This window comes from Pseudonaja textilis, chromosome Z (assembly GCF_049901715.1).
Source record: "Pseudonaja textilis isolate UNSWEBS1 chromosome Z, rPseTex1.2, whole genome shotgun sequence".
Classification (NCBI taxonomy): domain Eukaryota; kingdom Metazoa; phylum Chordata; class Lepidosauria; order Squamata; family Elapidae; genus Pseudonaja; species Pseudonaja textilis.
The window spans coordinates 79,678,609-79,703,038 of NC_142008.1; the positions used below are offsets into that span (position 1 = coordinate 79,678,609).

At 36.1% G+C, this 24,430-nt stretch overlaps 2 protein-coding genes across 7 annotated transcripts in view; one reads left to right on the top strand and one right to left on the bottom strand.

Annotated features, from left to right (window-relative positions):
• Window positions 1-196: 196 nt before the first annotated feature.
• On the bottom strand, window positions 197-23,388 carry TRIP13 (thyroid hormone receptor interactor 13). 6 transcript variants are annotated; one of them, XM_087915962.1, is made up of 16 exons: window positions 23,252-23,377; window positions 23,035-23,149; window positions 20,750-20,852; window positions 17,991-18,156; window positions 16,792-16,921; window positions 15,850-15,905; window positions 13,911-14,001; window positions 13,448-13,520; window positions 12,858-12,921; window positions 9,902-9,988; window positions 8,288-8,394; window positions 6,582-6,735; window positions 6,115-6,227; window positions 3,939-4,008; window positions 3,097-3,218; window positions 508-619 (listed from the first exon to the last, which is right to left on the bottom strand). In XM_087915962.1, the coding sequence occupies exons 3-15, from the start codon at window positions 20,839-20,841 to the stop codon at window positions 3,123-3,125; spliced, it is 1,299 nt and encodes a 432-aa protein (XP_087772088.1). In that variant the 5' UTR covers window positions 20,842-20,852; window positions 23,035-23,149; window positions 23,252-23,377; the 3' UTR covers window positions 508-619; window positions 3,097-3,122. The 6 variants fall into 6 exon arrangements, with proteins under 6 accessions (XP_087772089.1, XP_087772088.1, XP_087772087.1 ...); XM_087915963.1 differs by lacking the exon at window positions 23,035-23,149 and having other exon boundaries at window positions 197-619; window positions 23,252-23,388; XM_087915961.1 differs by lacking the exon at window positions 508-619 and having other exon boundaries at window positions 2,949-3,218.
• Window positions 23,388-24,430, top strand: part of BRD9 (bromodomain containing 9) — a 71,782-nt gene continuing 70,739 nt past the window's right edge. The window contains exon 1 of the mRNA XM_087917180.1: window positions 23,388-23,574. Within this exon, the coding sequence (XP_087773306.1) occupies window positions 23,481-23,574 (94 nt within the window). The 5' untranslated portion in view covers window positions 23,388-23,480. The remainder of the gene's footprint in view (window positions 23,575-24,430) is intronic.

The following is a 24,430-nucleotide window of genomic DNA, read 5'->3' on the forward strand; positions in this document are numbered from 1 at the left end:
ACCGGCACAGGAGACATGCTTTAGGAAAAACCTTAATCATGGCTTGAGATGAACATATGATAAGCACGTTGGATCTGATTGTGTCTGCAGTCATGAATAGAACCTCCTGGTTCAGAGAGGAGCTCCATGAGATGCAGAAATACAATAGATGCACAGAGTGCCATTAAAGAAAGACTAAGGAACAAAGGATGATGTTGACTTGGCATAAGTGTTTATTAGGCTTTTGTTGTAAATAAGAGTTGCATGATGTGTTTTCTTCTCTGCTCTGAGTCTGTAGGTATTTGGTTAACATCTGTTTCCAGATGAGCCTTTGCAGGATTACTATGAGAATAATTTTAGCATACTTGGACAAAGTTGCTTGAATTTGGACTTGAATTATTGCTGACAGGTCAAAGCCTGTCAGGAAGATACATAAAGCTGAGTCCAAGTTCTGGTTAATGCCTCTTGGCGGGAGGAGATAGCTCTGCCTGCCTTGAAAGAGGCCATGGTATGCTCTATGCTCAAGAGGCCATTCTTGGACCCAATAGTTTTAATCTCTGTTCAGTCTCCAATCTTCCCTAAAATATGTCCTGGGTGAAGCAGGTTAGCCAGATCTTTTGCAATCCAAATTCAGGCTGGGCTATAATATTAAAAAGTATAAAAATGTAGTGCTTTCAGAAATTTTATTAAAAAAACTAAAGAAACAAGTTCAAAATGCCAAAAATATAATCAATAGAAACAGCATTTGACATATGGTAGGGAAATAACAAAGATATTAAATGGGTTGTAGACTTATAAAATATGGTATACTTTTCCTTCAGTGTCCTCCTCAATTAAAAAGCAAAGAGCCCCAATAGCACTTCTTTCCTCTCCTTCTTCCTTCTTATTCCTGTCTTCTTTCCTTCCTCCCTTTCATTCACATTTCCTTCCTTCCTTCCCCCTCCCTTCCCTTTCCTGGGTGAGAGGGCAATTCCCCCATTGACCCTTATTAAGAGCTAGGGATGGCCACTCAGATACCTACTGCTTGTTTTTTCCCCAAAATAAAAAGAGAAATCGCCAGCCCAGAGTCGGCATTATAACTTTTTAAGGATTTCAAAAGCTGTTCTTCTAATTTTGGGATCTCGCTTTTTGGAACAATCTCACCCTCCTCCCCTGTATCTCCCTTGTTTCCAAGAAAAAAATCAGAGGGAGAAGAGGGGAAGAAAAAAAGCCTCTCACACACAAATACAAAAGACGAATCCAAAGTTGGAGAAGGGACCCTTTCAAGCCCAAGTCACTGGCTCCTCCACTCCCAACCCCGTTTTCTTCCAAAGGGAAAAAAACCCAGCCCAGAAACGATGCTCCCACAGCTAGAGAGCAACGCTGCAAAGTAAGAAAAAAGAGGAAGAAAAACCTCGTGACTTTAAAAACCCAAGGAGAAAAAAAACCCCAGCCACCTCCCCCCCACGTGGTTGCTTCTGAACTCGAGCAGGGAAACCACAGCAGGTGAGATCAACTGCCAACCGAAGTGATGTCAGCCTTGGGGATTTAGCTTTTGGCTCTCCTTTTTTTTCCTTCCCTGTGAATGGCAGGAACTGATTTGCAGGGTCTGAGGCTGACGTTCACTTTCTGCCTTTGCCCGCTTTCCAGCCAAGGAATACTGCTTTTCTTGTTTCCCCTTCCCCCCCAAAATGCTTGCTTTTTTTTCCTCATTCCTTCTCATCTTCCTCCCCACTTCTTTTCCTGCCTCCCTTCTTCCCATTTCAGTCCTCCACACTCAGAAAGGGACGGCGGGAGGGGAAGAGATTGGCAGTACTGCTGGTGGCCATGCTTACCGCAGCTATGACTTTCCCACGTGGAGCAGGGCAAGGGGTGGTTCCAGTGAAAGGGAAGACTGGGCTAGCAAGCAGGTCATGGAGGGTGCTGATGGCGCAGCACTGATCTATAACTGGATGGCAATCATCCGGCCTGAAACATGGTGAGCCTTAGATCCACGGGACTACCCTGGAGCCACCCCCATTGCCTCTCCCCTGCCCCCTGGGAATGAGCACAAGAGGTGTCGAGCGCCATGGGGTGGGGCTGAGGCAGCACAACTGTTTCTCACTGGCTCCATGGATACAAGGCTGACCCTGTTTCAGCCCTGATGATAGCCATCAAGTTATTGATTGGTGCCTGGCCAGTATGAGTCAGGGCTGAAGCACTGGGGCTGGTCCTTTGCTGTCTCAAGGGCAGCCCTGTGGGGCAGATTTAGCCACATTATGAGCCAAATCCAGCCCGCGGGCCTTGAGTTTTGACTCCTTGTCTATTTGAAACCTCAGCTCAGAAGTGGTTAAGACTTCAAACTTGTATTAATTTGTTTTATTTTTAGGGCGTTGCCAATTATATTTGGTTAATGTACTTTTTACTTATTAAAATTGAATTAAATAAATGCATATTAAATTGTAAGTAAAAAGTGAAATAACAGATATTCTGTGAGATGGTTTCTTTTTAAGATTGGTCTGGCTTGAACTCATGCATATATTATATAAAAAAAAAATCTCTTCTTAGTCAATATGTAGTTTTCTATGTATTTTTAATTGGACAGAAACCTTAGTTAGCATATCCCAAAGATCCTTTCTCCAAAAGGCAACTGAACTTGTTCTTTTTTCTTTGAAAACTTTTTATTTCTCATCCAAGAAGTTTCTTCAATTTAGGGTAGAATAAGCTTCTTGGATGAGAAGTGAAACACAAAAAAATGATTCTTATTTATCATTAATGATTTCCTAGTTGGTCTTAATGTACAATAAGATTTTCACTACACACAGTATTATATTTTTCAAGAGATATAAAAGGTAGTTGTCTAGTTCAGAGAATCAACATAAAATGATATAAATCATAGGCATTCCAACTCCAAGAATGTGTCAAAATTATTGGGAATAACAACTTCTTGGAATTGCTTTTAAATGACTTTCCCTAACAGTATATGGCATCTTGATGACCCAAACAAAACCTTTGAATATATAAAAGTAATTTATTATATATGCAATAATTGAAAAAAAAAGTCTGAACTGATCTTCAGATTAAGGACGCATGGTTCTTAATTAGCAATCTCAGTAGGCAGATAGAAAAACAAAGTAAAACGTATGTAAAGAAAATTACCACAAAACAGAGTAGGAATGAGACTATCAAACAGAGTCTGAAAGCTTTGCTCGTTCTTCAAATTGTTTGTCCACTGCAAGTGATAAAGCTTGAAGGAAAGTTCTCATTATAACATTAGGAGACTAGAAGGAAAAATAAAAACGTTAAGTGCCAGAATAAAAACTGTAAATTCACTATATAAAAAGAATTGAGTTATTTAACACACTCTATGATATATTTCAGGCATTACATAACTGTATAAATTTCATGGAAACAGAACATTTCTAATGGCATTTCTGCAGTATAATTTCTGCAGCATTATGAAGCAAGCAGTCCTCAGAGTTCTGCCTTGGGCCCAGTGCTCTTCAACCATGACTAAGGGAACTAGATATATTTAGTCCAGGAGTCCCAATCTCTGACCCACTACTGGGCTGTGGCCTGCTCGAAACTGGGCCATAAAGCGGGCATATATGCCCATGCCAATCCACATGTGCGAGAGGTAGGTGCTCGTACTCAAAAAGGTCCACTTGTGCAAGCAACGGATGCACATGCCTGCTACTTACGCAAATGGAGCCGGATGCGCTCGCATGTCTGCCTCACTCACAGAACTCTCCCATTTCCGCCCCCCCCCATCCCATCAAGCTTGAAAAGTTGGGAACTGCTGGTTTAGACTAACAAAGGAAAGGCGTAAGGGTGACATGATAATTGTCTTCCGATACTTAAAGGGTGTCACAGGGGAGAAGGTTGATTTATTCTCCAAAGCAGGAAAGAGCCACTATAATTATAATTATCACTGAGTAAAAATCAAGCGCACACATAGGACTATTTATGTGTTTTATGAATTTTATAAAATAACATCTTACTTGAATATACAGTGCATGGGCTAGAAAAGGAAGTTTTCTTAAGATACGACCGCTAAGTCCTTCACTTTTCCTATAAGCAGAAATATGCATTAGGTTTGATTTTTGTCAATATGAACATATAAGGAAACGAATAAATTTCACAACATAATACATATTGAACCAATATGCTATTGGATGGTGGACCTTATTTGCTCGATGGTAATATTTTTGGATTGTATTAAATATTAGAAGTGGGATTTAATCTGACTGAATTTACTTTCTATCAGATTACACATTATTTAAGTATATACCTACATAATACTACTCAAAACAAAATAAAAGTTGTGCAAATTAATCTCACAATTTATTGAGCTAGGAATAAAGGTTCCAACCTCAAAAGAAATATTGAGGATATATTTTCTGGTTTATAGAAATATTTTCGTATTATTTTAAGTGCCCCAGGTTTGGATTATTGGTTTTTGAACCTGCTATTTGTTTTTTTAAAAAACATTTCTGGCATTCGCCAAGTAAGTTGCAGACCAAAGGAACAAGTAACAAGAAACCTATTAGGGCCAGCAAAATATACTATTTATACAACGGTAATGATTTTGCAATCTTAACACATTTGTGTAATCTAGCTTTGTTATGATATACAAAATATTCCTGACCTTTCCAAAGCATTCTTAATTTGAAATACCCTGTTTCAATTACAAAAGTTCCAGTATAATCCCTTATAATTTAAATTTCTCAGCTTTTAAAGTAACTTATTTTAAATATCTTCTTCAATTTCTTAGCTTTTAAAATAAATTCTACTAGGTTGTGAACTCCAAAAATTTAAGTAGTTCAAACCAGTGGATGTTGTAAATAAATGCTCCAGGAATTAAATTTGTCCTTCAGAAATACTAGATGTTTCTTCTTGTTGCAGAGGTATTGCCTTTTCTTTTTGAACAAAAATGAACTGTCAGAGATGAGAACAGTATTTTACTGCTGTTAATAGCAACAAAGCATTCTTTACAGAATGGAAAAAGGCAGCAAGGACAGACTAGTCCTCAAATAATTTTATATATCTAGAGGAAAAAGATATAAGGCATTAGGTTTTATTCCCATTATTCCCTAAAGTAAAAAATGTAAACCATTTGTAATTTTGTTCCAAAATAGACTTCTTGAGACTTTCTGGGATTCATTTAGAGTATTAAAATTAAGTACAATATTACATTCAATTCTATTACTCCTTCTCACTAAGACAAATAAAAATATTGATGCCTAAGAATCTTATCCAAATTTGATTACAATCTAGATGAGATGGGCAACCTGAGATAAATCCTGAAAATATGAATGTGCTGTTGATCAGTTAAAAGTATTGCTCATTCAACCTGGTCTAGAAAAGTTATATTCTGAAAAATCAGATGTGTTAACTAGGATTCACTGACACTATTCTGTACCTTCAAAACCAGCTAGGTGACTTTGAGTGACTCACTCTCTCAACCCTAAGAAGGGGGCAATATCAAACCACTTCTGCAAAATGTCATTAAAAAAAAACCCTGCAAAAACTAGTCCAGACAGTTGCCAGGAATCTCAGACTTATTCAAAGGCATCCCCTAGCATACAAATAGCTAAATATTGTAAAATGTGTCAGTTTTTCAATTGCTTTTTAATAGCTGGGGGAGGGGTATCTAAGAGATCATTGCCTCATGAATTTGTTATTAATACCTGTAGAAAGGGAACTTTCATTGATATCATCACAAAGACCCATTTGTTGAGCACAAAGGAAAAGTTCTCCTGAGTTGTTCTCCTGAAAAAAGCTCTTCCCAAGTACTATCTGGTTCCAGACCTACAAGTAGACACTGAAATACAGCTTTCCGTCTCTACTCCAGTCATGCTGGACCTACAGTGGAAGAGTTGACCCAATGCTTGGGGGCTGTTATGGTCTGAATGAAATGAAGCTAAATCTAGCCAAATAGAATGTTATTTGTTTCAGGCAGTTCCCTACCAGTGTGCCAGGCACACCCTCTGACTTGGGCTTCTCCCATATTTACATTTACTAACTCCCTCTATATAGCAAAGACATAGGTTTCTAGGGCAGATTTCTAGAATGTGAGGTCTTGGCTATTTGATTCTGAAAACAGTGCTTGATCTTATGGAACGATCATCAAAGTATAAAACAAAAAGTCACCTAAAATTAAGCACTGATATGTACCTTGAAATATCTTTTAACAGGAGACTTAATTTTGACACGTCGTTTTCTAAGTAACCAATCATCTCTAGTTCATGGAGTGTTAACAGTTGCTGACGGGGATATATTATTTGGCACTTAGGAAAAAAAAGTTTTCATTTACAAAAAAATGAATATAAAACTAAAAATCAAGTTATTTAAAAAGCGTTAACCACCAATGCAATAAATATAAAGATACTATTCAAAACAAGTTATTAAAAATAAATAGGCATTGCTTCCTTGTGCAAGTTAAATATGCAGAAAAACTTCATTAGCAAGAATAAAAATAAAAATAATTTAAATGTACTATCTTCAAGGATAAGAACTGCCATTTGTCAGAAACGATGTAGGGTCTTCCGCTTGGGCGGTTGGATTAGATGACCTATAAGGTCCCTTCCAACTCTGATTATCTGTTAATTATACTTTAAGAATTTTAAGAACATTGAAATTACCTTCATTAGTTCTTCTATGCAAGAATAATAGATTTTGAATATAGCTGCAGGAGAAGGTGGTCCAATATATTGTTTAATATCAGCTCTATCTATAAAAGCAATATCAATTTTCTCTGTGATATTTGAAGTCGTCATTATAACCACATTAGGATACCTTTAAAATTACAATTGCAATAATGTTAATTCATATATTTAAGGAATACAGAAATTTTTCTGATTTAAATATTAGTTTATCAAAATATAAAACACAGAAGTACAAAGAAAAATGAAAATGAGGGAAAAATAAGGGAGGGAAAGGGGAAGAGAAAAAAAGTGTAGGGTAAGAGGAAAAAGAAAAAGAAACGTACTGACTTCTGACTCCGTTTGATGCAGTAGAATAAGGGAGTAACATAAAACCTCAACTTTTTACTTTTATATAATATTTTACTATAGCCATTTTTATAACAAATCTAATCAGCAAAACCCAAAATCAAAGTTTTATTCAAAATCCAAAAGCAGTTTCCAAGTCGAAACAAAATTGTGTTCCCTTCTCTAATCAGCAGTCAATTTTGCCATCTTTGCTAACTCTATCAACTTTTGCAGCCATTCTGAACACAGAATATTTTTAACATGAGACAAGTTTTCATTCCTCAGGAAACTTTGAGTATGTAAGACTTCTCACTGTTCTATGGAAACAAATTACTGCTCAATTATGGATCAAATGAGGTTTGACAACTTTAAATCAACTCTGAAAATTAGTAGTTTTGTTTGATATAATTAGGATAATTATATAATTAATTAAAATAATGATATAATTATCCTAATTATATCAAACAAAACTACTAATTTTGTTTAAAATTGTCAAACCTCATTTGATCCATAACTGAGCAGTATTTTTTTCCGTAGGAACAGTGAGAAGTCTTATATACTCAAACACTTTCCTGAGGAATGAAAACTTGTCTTGTGTTAAAAGATTCTGTGATCAGAATAGCTACAAAAGTTGATTATATAATTACTGTATTTTTCAGTGTATAAGACACACTTTCCTCCAAAAGTGGGTGGAAATATCTCTGTATGTGAATGTTGCCAAAGCTATGCCCTTTGGCCTCTGCCTCCCAGCAATTTGCTTCCTTGCATCAAACAGCAAACAGCCTGGTCAGCTTCAGCACAGCCTGATTTAGCACAAGCAGCTGATTGTTGGTTGGAACTGTTTCCCGGAATACCAATGATCAGCTGTTCCAATCTGCAGGGATCACCATCGCCCATTACCATCTCTGTGCCCCATTTTCAGCCTGTGTGCGCCCTGTTTTTGACCTCAGGGCATCCTATGGAGCGCGCAAAGGCAGAAAATAGGGCGCAGGGAGGCGGCAATAGGCGATCCCTGCAAACCGGAACAGCTGATCATTAGTATTCCAGGAGGCAGATCCAATCAACAATCAGCTGCTTATGCTAAATCAGGTTGTGCTGAAGCTGACCAGGCTGTTTGCTGCAAGAAGGCAAATTGCTTGGAGGCAGAGGCAGATTTTTTCCCACCCAAAAGCTAGGTGTAATTCAGAGCATCTTATAGTCTGAAAAATATGTAATTAATAATTATATATATAAAATATATTTAATTGCTTTTCCCCAAAAAAAGTTTATCTGAAAGGAAAGGAGTAATCTTTTCTTGGTTCCAGATAGTCCTATTTATTTTTAATCTTTTTAAATAAATGGTAATGATGAATGATTACCTTTTGATCTGATCAATTTGTGTCAGTACAGCATTTACAACACGGATGGCATCAGAAGGTTCAGTACCTGCATGAAAAGCACTACGAGCAGCTGTGAGACTTTCCACCTGCAAATGAAAAAAAAGGTTGCTACCTCATACATATTTTTAGGATTTAAATTAAAATTTAAAAAATTAAATTAAAATTAATTTAAAAATTAAAAATTAATTTAAAATGAGAATTCTGCCTGACCTCTTAAACAATGTGCCATTTCTATTATTTCTACCTCAGGATAGGGAAAAACATTTAAGATATATTACTGTAATTAAAGACAATGAACATTTAACACAGAGCTTTATAAACAAAAAATCTTTGCTGCCTGAAAATTCAGCAGGAAAAAAACCTTGGCCTTCAAGTGGTTTTGCTGAGTTTATTTTTTGCCCAGAATTACTCTGATGGAGTTGGACAACTATATAATTGTTTAAAATAAAGTAAAATTTTAAAAAAATGAAACAGAAATAGAAAAGAGATTTTGAGATCCCATCAAATGTCAAAACTAAAAAATGTTCTCTCCCAAGATTTTTAAGTTTGGGAAGCTTTATAAAGAATAAAGCAAACTTTTCCTTGTAATTAATTTATATCTTGATATTTATCAGTCACATAGAAAGCATTCTGTTTTTGGAGTTATTGTATTTCCCTGGTGTTTGTATGCCAAGTCCAAATTTGAAAATTGTGGCAGTGAACTATTTTCAAACATGTAAATGAGCAGCCATAAAATAGAAATGGTAAATCACATCCATTCAATCTATCATTACTAATACTAATAACTTTCTCCTTATCCCAAAAAACTGATATGACATACTTTTGTTGTTAAATGATCAAATTTTGTGATTAGTAATTCCATGTTTTGTAAATTTGTACTCTGACTAGGGACATAAACTTATAAAATCCAGCCATCGCTGAATAAAAAGAAAAAAAACTAACACAGATGGATGTAGAGTGGAAAATGGCTAACACTTTCTCTATAAGCTTAAGTTTACTAGTATATGAATCCCTGAAACCACCTTTCTTTCAGGGAGAAGATACTGTTGGTTTATCAGTAAACCCGATTAAAACCTTTTTGTCATTGATGTTACATGGCTCTGCAACAATGTTTGCACTAGAGATAAATCCTAGCCTGCACACCTGATGTTTAAGCTAGACTGTAACTAAAGCCGTATTTCTTTAGAAGCTCAATCTCTGCCATATATGATTTTCATCTCACGCTTCTCTTAGATCTGGGTTACTTGGGGGAATGTGACAGCCTGGCTCTGGAAGATTGTCAATGGTTTGTTGAGTGCCAGAATGTTGCTATTCTAAAGAGGAAGTGATAGGCATTTAAGAAATTCTTGTTGGATTTAAGACCACTACCTTTTCTTTCTAAGACAGCAACAGAGTTCCCTTAAAGATACAGTGGTATTATCTAGACTTTTAGGCTAGACTCAGATCTAGGCATGTGATGAAAAGGGCATTGATTATTCTTGTTAATGATCTTAAACAGGAACTGGATGGAAAAAATGCATCCTTTCTAATCCTATCACATCCCACTCTCTAGTGCAAACAATTTCTAATATTGAAATACTAGTGAAATCATACCTCATCAATAAGTACAAATACAAGGGCATCTTTGTCATCAATTAATTCTTGAATCTTCTGAAACATTTTTGTAACAAGTTTGCCGCTCTAAAAAATAGTAGTATATAAATTGATAATATATTTTTTTCCCTATAGAATTACAGTTTAACTGATTATTAATCTGATTATTGTTTATTCTCAAGGCAACATGGTTGTATACTTGCTGCTGACATATTCTGCATGGCTGAAACAATACATTTCACATATAGAATCTTAACTATGACTGTTACCTCAAAGAAGAGACAAGTGGAAATTCTCTCAGAAGTATAAGTAATATGCAGGATTCTGTATTTTAGCGATCACAAAATTATAGGATGCAAAAGGAGAAACAAAATTGTAGAATAGCTAGACTAGACCTAAATGGAGCATGCCTACTCCTAACACTCTCCTAACAACTATTTCTTGACACATAAACTGCATTGTGACAACAATTCTAAATATTGTATATCTACTTGATCTGGTTTCAGAAAAAAGTAATATGTTGACTTGGAATAAGACTGAGTTGTGTTGTTGATTTTTGCTGGTTTATTCTTTTTTGGGAAATAGTGTGCCTTTTTGTAATGCCAGAATTGAAATTAATATTACAGATCATATGGTAGATAGCAAGAAAAAAACATACATAAGAATCTCTGTTATATGTGAAGTCAGTTGTAAGCACTGGGAAATTTTTGAGAAAGGATACTCAAAACAGCTACTCAGGCTCTTCATATAGTACTATTTTTGCTAGCCTGTAGCCAAAACCCTTTGAAGCCTAAAATATAAAATACAAATATTTTACTCTAAAATCAATGAACAGACATTTCAGAATATACTATTGTGAAATCCCATTCCTTTTGCTGTTAATCAATAAATGGTTGACTGTAACCATTTCAAAGAGTAAAGTTAATCAGGCTGTTTAATACTTCATAAGATGTCAGATAGATATGTAGATATATAAACAGTAGTAAGTTGTTTTACTTGCATAATAAACGGAAAAATCCTAAGAGCACTTCAACATTGGACTCAGAAAAAGTCTCCTTTCATTGAATGTATGTTGCTCTATGAGTGATGGGAAATTTCTAAATATGATATATAAATAAATGTATTCAAAAAGGGCCAGATACTACGTGTTGAAAATGTTTTGGTCTGGATTCTTGTAAGGAGCAGGAGGACAGATTTAGTACATCTTTTAATTCTATAATTAGAATTCCAGCTTCCCTTTAAGGGAATTCATTGAAAAAGATTATTACAAATACTGCAACTAATTCCCCTGAAGGGAAGAAAGGTGTTTGACCTTTATATTCTGGAGGAAACTTGGGGTTGTTCCTGAAACTATTGAATAGCCTGACTAAGGCTTAATCACAGCCTGTAATAATACCCTTGAATCACACTTATAAGAGCTCTGTGGAAGGCCTGTTTTCAGAGGAGCTTTCCAAGATGAACACTAAAGACTGCTGCTGGAGAAATAAAGAACAACTCCAACCAACCAATTAAGTGGGGAGAACAACAAAATATATCAAAAAGCCTATTTGAATGAAATTTAAATAAAACAAGACCTACTTATATGAAGAGTTTGCCACCATTTGGCAAAATAATGCTTAATTTTTCACTATTCTGTAGGCCATTATTATTATGCAGATATATTAAGATTACTGTGAAAGATAGGAAGTCTCAAATTCGCTTTCTGCTCCCCAGACTTAGTTAGCTCCACATCCTGCTATGGGAAAGGTTTCATAATACTTTCTAATTTTACCATCTAAATTGTGGTAATAAGTCTGAATTGATCTGTCATACTACTATGAATGTTATGATATTATTGAGGATAATGTTTTCTTTTAGTTTGTTAATTTTGCCCCCTTTTATTCTTTGTTTTTGCTGCATTGTTGTATTTTTAAATGTTTATATGGGGGTTGTTTTATGTAACATTTGTATGTGCCTGCCAAGAGTTGCTTTTCATCGCAATGACATGCAAATATATTTAAAATAATAATAAAATGGATAAGAATGGGGAAAAAATGGGAAAAAAACCTCTGTAACACCACTTCCTAATAGGTTTGAGATATGTGGATACCATCTAAGGTTTTAAAAAATGTAAAATGGCACAAAATGTTCAAGACTTGATGTAACCACAAATTGTAATAAATTTCAGATTTGCTGGGTGGAACCTGATGATCAAAGATTAAAGTGTTGAAAAAAGATAAGAATGATTTTGCTTTATTTAAGATCAATAACATTTATTTGCAAAACTTACAAGAAATAATTAAGCAAGCCTATAAAAGGGTTATGGTGAACCTATAAGTTGGAGCAAATAGATTTCTGCAGTAAAGAATAATTTACATCAAATTCCGTTCCAGTCTTTTACTCTTCCATCAAAATTTATTACACAACAATCTTTATTTGTTTCACTTAGAGAGCTCTCTCTTCAGAATCTCCCTCAAACCCATTATCTCACTCATATCAGCTTTTTTCCCCAATCTCTTTCACCTTTATTTCTGGAGGGGGCTTTTTTGGTTTTGCTCCAGCAAAAAAACCTCTCTACTTGCCCCTTTTGAGATTAGGATTCCAAAACAACAAAAATTTTCTTCTTTTTAGCCCTAAGGGGTTTTTCCCTCCATTATTAGGCATATCCATGCTCTTTCCCTCCATTATTAGGCATAGCCTATTTGGAGTGCAAAAGTATGGAAACCCTGTCTGATTGATCGGTGTTAAGTAGCCTTCCGGACTGAGTCCGCTTTTCCGTGCCTACTTTTCCAATGTGTGGCAGATTCTGGAATGAATAGGGCTTGTCCTTTCATTACACAGGTTCATTATACTGAGATATGATAATTTATTAACACCAAAAACTAGCAAGATAGAGTATTAAATTCCCTAGCAATTCAATATATTCCAGAAATCACAAATTTAAACACCTGAAAAATATATATATATAAATACATACCTCCGAGAACCACTTAGAAAAGAGGCTGTGGCTATTTATCTCTACCAACTGTCCATGGCAGTATCTAAAAGTTCAATTAAAATTTACCCTTAAAACAAAGATTATTATTCCTGTCATGTCTTCATAAAGCATTAGACCAGATAATACTTTTCCCTAGAATCTTAGAATTATGCCTAGAACAATGATTGAAACGAAGTTGATCATTTATCATTTTGTTAGAATTAACTAAAACAAATGAAGCTGAAACAGGGTCAACTTTGTTAGTTTTACAACCTGAAATAACAATTACTATATAAGGAAAAATAACCAGTGTCAAAGAAATCAACAATTTCAAAGTTATTACAGGTCATGATGTTTCATTTATATTGCTCTGAAATACACAAATACTTCTGGTTTTCAATTAGATGTTTACATTGTTGTGAAAGCAGTGGTTGCACAACAGGGATGATAGGATGCCCAAATGGGAAAGCTCCAGATTAAAAGAACGTACATAAAATAATATCCAACCTTTGCAAATTAATGTTGAAATGCTAGCTTGTGAATTGGATGCTATTTTGACTTCAAATATAGAAAACATTACATAAAGTTACCTATGTGAAAGTCTAATAGTCAACTTCTGGGCCATTGCTCTACAAAGAGAAGTTTTACCAGTTCCAGGAGGACCTACAATATCAAAATATAGAATACTTTTAAATATAAAGAATACTATTGAATATTTATTCAGCATGTTTCCTGCCACATCATCTGACAGCATTTGCTACTGAATTATGGCAATATCACAGTAGTGACAAGTCATACAAAGTAGTTCAGTACATGAAAATACAGTGCAAAGTAGTAATTGGGACTATGTTTTGCTTCATCTTTCAGTTTCCATTGTAGTACAGGATAGAAGAAATAATACAGATTTTCTTACAGAATTATTCTACAAATTATTTAAACCACTGAAGAGAAACATTCTCAGTCTTACAAAATGCTACAAGTTAAGCATTACACTGTAGTTGTATTACAAGTATTTTAGCTGCATTGCTTTTTAATTAAAAAGATTATAGTTACCATGTAGTAGAATAACTCTGTTCCATGATATCAAGTTGTTATCAACATTTCGGTCAGAGAATAGTAATGTTGTGGTCACATAATTTAATAACTAATTAAAGAATAAAGTAGACAATGGCATATTAGTACAAAACTGAACATTTTATTAAATTATTTTCTTCAATGTAAAAAGCAAATCAATCCAATGATATTAAGGCATAAGAGAATTATTATGACATTATAATAAAAGTATTAAATGTTAGGTTTGTTGCAGATTTAACAGACTTTAATGAAAACAAGATCAACTTGTAATTTTATCATCAAATGCTGAAAAAGCCTTTGACAAAATTGTAGCTACTGATATAATTTTATGGCATTTTACACACATATAAACGTAACATTTGGGGAACAAGTCAAATTATATCAAAGCAGATAGAATTTGGGAATGAAATAGCGTATCCATTTATGAATTATATCTTTCTTGTAAATACCTAGAATTTCTCAATATCCTCATGTTTAAATGCCTATTTCTTCAGGATTCAAGACTGGAGAAATTATAATACATAATCTTAAATAAGATAATTTAACTTTTTAAAATTGAGTACTGTATTTGTACAAATGTTACATGAGATTCTGTTCAGAAAAGAAACATATTTTTCACTCATTGAAAAGTAATGTATGCACAAACATTTCCAAAATATATGAAAGGAGCCAATAAAAGAAAAAGAAATATTTCCTTTAATGCTCTATCACAAGTACAACTAACTTGTGATATGCCATTAGGGATAGTAACTTTAACTTAAGGCATTAAGTAGAAAATTATCATTTTCTTTCTGTCTTTCTTGCTGTATTACGTAAAAAATTCAATTGTTTAAGGTTATAATGGATTGTGGATGGAAAATAGGATTGTTATGTTGTGAAACTAAGAAAGCAGGTGCATACAATAGATCTGAGTGAAGGTGATCTAATTTTAGGAGTGAATTATTCAACATACCCATACATAAGATATGGGTTAAGCATGAACTAAAGGGGAGTTAAAACTAAAAAACCCAAGAGAAAGTAATATAACAGGTCTGGAAATTGTCTATGAAATCAACCTTTGATTTGTTTTGAAAATACATAAGTTTATATATAATGCTCCTATCAGCCAAACGTGTTCAAGTCAGCGATGAAAGAAATTTCATTTCTGATGTCAGAAGAAAACTTCTTACTTCACTCTTCACTTCAAGAAAACAAAAGCAAAGCCTTAAAATAACCTTAAAATTATATACAATTATCTCAACTTCATACTCTCAATCACTTGTTGCAAATTCTAATTAAGGGGAAATGTTTTTCAAACTTTCTTCCTTCAAATGATAAAAGGGAAATAGCTTTTGACACTTAAGTATTGTAATATATATTTTTGTAAACTAGACTGCACTTCACAGGATGCATCGAGTCTTATTTTCAGTTATCTGATCCTTACCATGAATTCCACTCTATTTTTAGTACTCCTGTAATGCCATTTGAATTTTGCCAAGATCAGGAAGCACCAAATTCTTCAATGACATAAATAAATGCCAAGAAACACAGTGTACTTTAAGTAAACAGTTATTAAAACAATACTTGTTATCAATGGGAAATTCCTATAATTAATAATGTAATAATAATCCTGTAAAATCTTGCAAAAAAGACATCTTTTTGAATGAAGAAAATTTGACATAATCAGATTGACCCGATCTGGATCAATTAAAGTTAGAACTGAAGAATCTTCTTCTTGGAGAAGAATCAAAATGTTTTCAAAGAAAAAAATCCAAGTCCAGTTGCCTTTTGGTAAAAGCACCTTTGGGGCAACTGTGACCTGAATGATTGAGAATCTCTATAGACCTAGTCACATTGACTTTGTCAATCTGATAAATTATAAATTACATTGTTTCAAACATAATCAACCATTTCAAAACTCGATTAAAATGCAACTTACATCTGCTTTTATTTCAGCATCATAAATTAGGCTTTCCCATAGACGATGAAACTCAACTGTTAAAGCAAAAATTGTGTATTATTTTAAAGAGAAAAGGGCAAATTATTAAAAACAGTATAGTTGGCAATAGAAACCTTGGGATTTTTGAAGTAGTTACTATGGTGACTATAATAATGAGGGCCTGAGTATTTTGCCCATACTGGCCAGTCAGAAAACTCCCAATTAGCTGAAAAGAAAGGTTTGAGAAAATGAAAGATCATGGCTTCAAAGTAAAAATGAAACCAAAAATAGTATGTATCTTTATGGAATATTTATTATCTTTCTTTAAAGTCTAAAGCTAAGAACATGTACTTCTAAATAAATAACACCATTCTTGATATGATTATCTTTGCCTACAAATTCATGAGGTATAAGCCAAGGGTCCTCAACCCCCAGGCTGTAGCCCACTACTGGGCTTTGAGCCCTTCACAATCAGGCCATGGAAATGGCTGATATGCACATCACATCTGCGCAAGCAGTGGGTGCATGCACTCCATTTGTGTGAACAGCAGGTGCACACACAAATAAAGCTGTGCATGTGCTTGTCCTCCATGCATAAAGAACCTATCACCTCTCCCCACTGCCAGTTCGCAAGGCTGAAAAGCTTGGGTAACTCAGATATAAGCCAACTATTAAAAAACAACTTCCTAGGTTTCAGGAATTTTAACATGAACACTCCTCATTTCATGCTTTATTTTCCCACTGGAATTTGAAAAATTTTAAATTATTATGTCTACTAGAATACATTTTGTTGACTCAGAAACATTTCCAATTTCAGGAAGCTGTATACCTCATCATTTCAAAATGATGTTCAGTTTGATGCTTATTTTTATAAATCCACTTTTAAACAAAATCTTACCCACTTAAATAACCAAATTATATTCTTAGGGTCTTTTGAAATACCTGCAGGCAATAACCAATGATTAGCTGCAACAATATGCTCATCTTCCTCATCCAGATTTTCTGTAGTAGACCCTTCCTCATTGAGATGAAAAATATGGATTAAAAGTTTGCACTTATTCAAGCTGATAGGCTGCAGTGAAGAAGATGAAAACAAGTTAGGTGCGATTAAACCCACGCTTACCTAGAAATATGTTGTAATTGTCATGGCCCAATCAGAGCCAGGTTTGGAGAAGGGGTTGGAACTGGGAGGTCCAACAGGGAAGGCATGTCTCCCTTGACATGTTTGGAGAGGCCAGGCTCCTGCTCAGGTATTGGGGGAGGTGTTCGACCAGATGGAAAGCTGCCTGCCTTCACAGACAGTGGAGGACCGGCTGCTGACAGGCAATGGTGCTAATAGGCAGCAGATCCCCTCTGATGAACAGCTGTCTCCTCCATTTGGGAGGACATGGAGAATGAAGTATAAGCAAGCTCAGAGAAGAGCTGTAAAACTATTTAGAAGAAGATTGCCCCATCCCTTCTCACAAGGAAAACCTGGAGTGGAGTGACTTAAGGAGAAGCCGTGGACATCCAAAAGTAACTCCTGGATGACTTATAAGTAAACTTTTAAAATAGAATAAGAGTAACAGAACAAATGCAGAAGTCATTGAAGCCAACGAAGCATATCTCGTGCAATATCTTTTTCTAAATAGGCCCATTGTGCATTCTGATCCAATGCTCAAGGGAACAATCAGGTTTTCAGGAACCTACAGAATAACAAAAAGACCAGGACCATGTTGTTCCATAGACCAGGCATGAAAAAAGAGCTAAGGCAGGCTTTTGGTTCTATCAGCTGACACTATTTCATACCATAGAAAGAACCTGAAGCATGCCCACTTTGTTGGATCTCATGGGTCAACAAAGATAATTGGAGAATTTGATTCCTCAACTAACTTGATTCTATACCATTAAGAGATTGAACTGATTATGTGTCATCAAGTTAGTGTCTTAGCAACTTAAATTACAATTGGAATGCTTATATGCAGCTAATGTCAAATATAAATAATATAATGCTGTATGGATGCATGCTCTTATGAATACTCATGATATTGCATAACTATTTTATTTTTATTTTTAAAAACTTTTCAGTAATTTTAATATTAAAATATGCAACATTTTAACAGCTAATTATGAGGAAGCAAATAAGCAAAAGAATAAATTACCTGTCTGTCTTTCAGCTGTAGTTCTGTATCCACAATTGCGATTGACTGTACATTATTTGTTAGGTAGCAATCATCAAACTCAATCCATTTGTAATCACCAAAAATAACATTGTGCCTGTTCAGCAGCTTTAAGACACTTAGTTTGATATCTTCTTTTTTTGCAGTACTGGTTAAAATAAGAAAGATAGAAAATAATAATCAGCTTCACCATAATCAATTACAACCAAGAAAAGATAGAATGCCACTTATTTCAACCAGCTGAGACACAAAATATAATCTATCATGTTATCAGAGGAAGGTATGCAAAGCATACTTGACTGATAAGTGTCATTGTTCTGATTATAATATCCTCAATTGAAGACAATGTTCTAACTTGATTCCAATACTAAAAGGAACTTCAAAAAAGAAAATCTAAATATGATTGAACTACTAAATCTTACAGTACAAAGAATCTCCTGTCAACACTCATGTATCTATTTACTAAAAGCATTACTCTCTCTGCCATCTCCCAACTTTCCAGGATGGTTATCATTTTGTATTTTTCTTTGGCAGGTTGGTACTCAACAGTTTTTAAAGAATACTCAGAGGGCCCATAGTTCTAAATGAAAACTAACCCGGAGGCTAATACTTTGTAGTTTCCGTTATCAGATGAATTAGGAAAAGGATTTTAAAACTTTGTTTGGGCCATGGAATTATTAATTTAAAAAATCCCAAATCAGTCTGAAAAATAGTGGTTGTAGTATTTTTTCCACAGAAGAAAAAGCTTTCTACTGTATTTTTGAACAACAGCTGTTAATGTGTCTGTCTGTTTGAGTGAACTTTTTAAGAGGGGGGGGGAGGGGGGGCTCCTGTTTGTTGTCTCACATGGAATCCATTCATGAGGTGTGAAACCAGAAGATTCATAGAACATATTATGAAAAAAAAAAAAACTGAGAAAGAGGGTCTGGCAAACAGTTAAAACAATTTTCAACTCTTATCCTAGTAGAGGATGGTTTCATATGCTTAATGTACCTATTATATCCATTGCAATACTGATTTGTCAGTATTACTTCTCTAAATATGTTATACATAAAATGAAGGCTTGATCTTTTAGAAGTAATCATTTGTCCATCTATATATAGCAGCTGTCACCGGAAAAATCTGCAGAAATTTTTGGTCTGTGGAAAAATCTTGATTTTTAAAATATTTTTTATGCTGCTGCCCAGTAGAGCATGCCTGAGCCCAAACACTGGGCCTTGTTGGCCTTGGAAGCCAGGGATCCTGCAGGCATCCCGGCCATGTAAAGGCTACCCAAATCCCCGGGTTGTTTGCAACTCAAGTGAGCCATGCAGCCTCCCCACCACCGCACCTGGGCCTGCCAGACACCATCTGCCAAACCAAGTGGTGGGCAGGGATTAGCCCGCCGAGGACAGCACCCCTCTAGCACCCGCTGCCCTGGCAAAGGCAAAGTAGAAGCAGGCAGTGGCAGTGCATCAGTGGTTCACCAAGCTGGCCTGCTGATCTTGGCCGGTGGCAGCAGCTCTGACTCTATCCTCTGACTCTAATGCTGCGGGCAAGAACCAGCCATGCTGATCCCACTTCATGGCCGTGCAGATGGAGCCCGCCCTGGCCGCTGCCCAGTCCCAGGTTGGCCGACCTGGGATTCATGGCCCAGCACCAGTCCCGTGTTTGCTCAGTAGGGATGTGGGGACTAGCCGGGCCAGCTGAGTGTGCACAAAACACTGAGCTGAAGATGAGGATTTGTGGGGCGGAGGGGTCGTTGAGTCCAGCTGGCTTCACTGGAGGCATTGCAAAGAAGCCCATTTCTTGAGTTGGCCGGACAGGTGTCGCTCACACAGAGGCCTGGCCTTGGTGCACCACCCTGAGCAGGCACCAAACTGAAGGCAGGGGAGGGTCAGTCCCCTTACATGGTTGCCTTCCGCCATTTCTCATTAAATGTCTGTATGTGTCTATCTGTCTGTCTGTCTGTCTGTCTGTGTGTGTGTGTGTGTGTGTGTGTGTGTGAGAGAGAGAGAGAGAAAGAGAGAGAGAGAGAAATGGCAGAGAACTCTTTCAAACAGCATTGTTACTCGCCGTCATCTCTCTCTCTCTCTCTCTCTCTCTCTCTCTCTCACACACACACACACACACACACAGATATTTAATTGTTTGAAAGGGACAGGCTGTGCTTTACTTCTACTGTAAGCACCCGCTTCCAACAACCATTCTTTTCTCAAGCAGTAGCAGCCGGGTGGCGGGGGGAGCCAATTCCAATGGGGCCCATGGCTTTCCCCATAGCCCCATAGCCAGCCTGAGCAACACCCAACCGTGGTTTTCACCTGCTCCAGAGCCACAGGGTGAGATGAGGAAGAGAGGGGCCCTTGGCTTAAGATTGCCTGGTGCCGTGGGGAGGGCTCGGGCTAGCAAGAGTGCATCGGAAACATCTCCAAGCTCCCGGAGAGATAGATCTCCCATCCCTCATTGACTCAGCTGTTCTGCGGGCCAGTTAAGGGGCCAAGCAGTCATGAGGTGACCAGGGAAGGGCTGCTGCCTCTGCTAGCACATCCACCCTCTTCACTAGGCCCATTAATTTACAAATATATTTATCTTTTTCAAAAATTCATATTAAATGGTCCACGGGATTTAAAATTATGAATTTAGTGGTTCCTAATATCTGAAAGGTTGGTGACCGTTGATCTATAGCATGTTATTCATTTGATAAAAATGGTAGGAGAGAGACTTTATGCAATAGAGAACAAAAACTGCAATACAAAACCAACCTGTTTGATTTCTGATGAACTTCCACATGTATCTGCAGGGATTCGCAGTCATTTTGAAGAGGCAGTTTTAAATCACTTGTTGCTTCATCCATTTTATAAAAACCTAATTAGAGAATAGTTATACATTTTAAAAGGCCAAGAAACAATTTATTTGATCACTCAAAATGTACTTAAAAAAAATTATTAGCCAATTTGTTTCTATTGTGTTTTCATTTCTGATTCATTCACACATTAAAGCAAAAATGGTTCTATGACAACTCTTTTATGGACACACCTATATTCTTTTCCAGAATTTCCAGTCTGGCCATTGGCTGAAAGAGATTTAAGTTCTGAATAATGATATCAAAATAAATTTAAACCGAGTCTATTTGCAATTTAAATGTCCCTGGAGCAATAAAAACGTATCAGTTTGCAACCAAACACTGCCTTTATACCACTTAGAACAGTAGTATAGAAAGTTTCAGTCATGCAGTTCATATTCCTTTTGCATTAAGTTGCTATGTCAGGTTTCCATATGACTGTTTACTCTGTGTGTGTGTGTGTGTGTGTGTGTGTGTGTGTGTGTATGCCATATATATATGGCATTCGGCTTTGTTCGGGTATTTTCCCACGACATTGTAGTTGTGCTTTTAAAATTGTAGCAACGTTTCGGCAGAATCTATACAGAAGCCTGATGATGGCAGATGAGATTCTGCAGGCGTTCTACAACTTTAAAAGCACACTAATGATGTGAAATACCATGCTTTCAAGATTCTCAATCCCTACAATGTAAACACCGAAAACTTAAGAATGAATACACACACATACACACACACACAGTTGCTCCTTGACTTAAAACCCTATTGAGCCCAAAATTTCTGTTGCTAAGTGAGATATTTAAGTGGCCTTTGCCCCATTTTACAACCTTTGTCACAGTTAGCGAATTACTGCAATTGTTAAATTAGTAACATGATTAAGTTTGACTTTGTCAGAAGGTTGCACGTGGCCTTGGGACACTGTAACTACTGGTATCAGAAATATGAATCAGTTGCCAAAATGTCTGAATTTTGATCACATCACCAGGGGAATGCTGTAATGGTCATAAGTGTGAAAAATGTTCATAAGTCATTTTTTCAGTGTTGTAACTTTGATCATTACAGGAACAGTTGTATGTTGAAAACTACAAGCATTAGGATGAAATCACTTTCTAGATTGGTAACAAACTACCTGTGCTCCTGATTTATTCACATTTCCCTTGTCTTTTGCCATTATTAAAACATGGGAAACTATGGTAGAATCAGTAATAGGCAAAACCTAAATCCCCAAATCTTCCTTTTCCAGGACACATAGGGAGCAGTTTCAGCTTCTTGTTGGCAAGCTTACTGAACAGTTTTGAAAATCATTGATGTTCTTGAAGAGAAAGCTAGCTAATATACTTATTTTACATTTCTAGATTGCCCATTAGGCAAGATGTGAGCTGCAAAAACCCAGGCAACAAAGAATTCATTTTAATCTTTATCTCTTTGCTCCATCTAATAATTGCTGGGAATTTTGCAGCTCATCTATGTACAGCAAGAGGTAATGCGTTTATTTAATATATTTAAAGTGGTTTTGCTATTTAAGGTTGAAAGTAATTTTGTTAATTGCATGCAAGCCTAAAAACATTTTTTTGCTGTTGTTTAATTGCAATTTTTGTTTCAGATGCCAATAAAATTAAACAATTATTGTGTCCTTCCCTGCTTTCTCTGACCTCCTTTCCAAATCTCTGTTGTTTCCTTTGCCTGTTCAGGCTACTGGTAACTAGACTGGCTACTTCTATATCTGTCATTTTGTGAATAGCCAAGTCTTCACAGCATCCACTGTATGACAGTGTTCCCCTGCATTCCCGAAGCTCTAAATATCTTAAGCTCTCCATAGCTGCTCACTCCTAATTTATTCAAAATGAGTGGAAACAAATTCAGCTGAAGTAAATAGTTTCCCTATACATTTAGCAATCTGGCAACTGAAGAGCTTAACTCCCCATCTTAAATCAGTGAATGTTAAATAACTGTAAGAATTTCTTGCATCTTAATTTAAGACAAAATTGCAAATTTTTGTAGCAATTTAATTTTTCCTCTTTCTGCCAAAAAGACTTTTGCTAAACCATTTCTAAAAAGCCCAATAGGCGGCTGAATTTACCGCCCATTCCCAGTTTTCCAAAGTACAAAATAATTTTCAAGTATTGTACAAAGCATTATTTTCGCCAATCATCTCTCAGTTCCCTTATGCAAGAAAACGAAAGTCACGTCCACAAGGCTTGGAATTACATCGGTTTGTGGGATCCCGCGGCCGTTTTGTTTTTCTTTGGCAGGAATTCGCTCAGCCTACTTAGAAAAGGATAAAAGTTGTCTTCTCTTCCCTCTTAAGTGATTGTCCAAAGCCCTAAAAAATGGAACAACCATAACGTACATAATCTCATTCAATTCATACGTTTCATAAAAGGCGAGATTTTTTTAAAAAAAACAACAACTCTTGACCACGTACCCAACAGCCAATTGCTACCTGGAACATACGTTGCTTAATCACTTACGCCTGTACAAATTTCCCGCGCTTCTTTCTTCATTAACCAGGATCCGACTTGAGATCAGAAGTGTTTCCGTGTTAGCTTCTTACGTCACTTCCTGCCATTTCCGAGTTCCTTAGGTTAGAGGGAGGTTTGGGTTCCAGGTGGGCTGGGAAAAGTGGGTTTTAATATTTATTTATAATTATAGTCATGGGGAAGAAACATAAGAAGCATAAGGCGGAATGGAGATCAACATCTGCCCCGAGTGTTACTGCTACTGGAACTGGCGCTAGTGCTTACGACGGTAGGTTAAGTGGGCAATCGTGGAAGAGGAAGGAGGGTGGGGAGTAGGAAGAGGAAAGTAAATCCACAATACGAGCATCTGGAGAAGCGTTTCGCTTTGCGCACCATTTGCGCGCCTTTGTCACTGAGACTTTGTCCCATTTCCCCAGGCTGTGATGGAACTTCGGGGGGTGTGGGGGTAATTTTTATTTCCCAGTAGTCTATCATTATTCGGGAGGAATCCATTGATTTCTGTAAATGTCTGGATTCTGGTCAAGTAAGGTTTCACATATGTGATAGCAGGCTCAATTTGCCTGTAAATCAGAAGTATATTAAAATAAAACTGCCAATTCTGCAATTGTATGTAAAATTTGAGAGTGTACTGACGTTATGGACTCCACAGAGGAACTCCTGGATTGATTTTTTAAAAAGATTCCTCTGGTTCTCAAGAGTTCATCTCTGATATTGTTTTCTTTCAGTTCGATCTTGATGTTGGATCTGAACTGAACTGAATAAGGCTAGTACCCCTTTGCCACTTGCCTATTTCTGTAATTTATATGATTGGGGCATCCCTAACTTAGATGACATTGTAACAGTAGATCATCTAATGTTGTTTCAATATTAACCAATCCTATCACTGTGTGCACTTACAGGTGAAACTCAAAAAATTAGAATATTATGCAAAAGTTCATTTATTTCAGTAATGCAACTTAAAAGGTGAAACTAATATATGAGATAGACTCATTACATGCAAAGCAAGATAGTTCAAGCTGTGATGTGTCATAATTGAGATGATTATGGTTTATGGCACATGAAAACCCCAAATCCACAATCTCAGAAAATTAAAATATTGTGAAAAGGTTCAATATTCTAGGCTC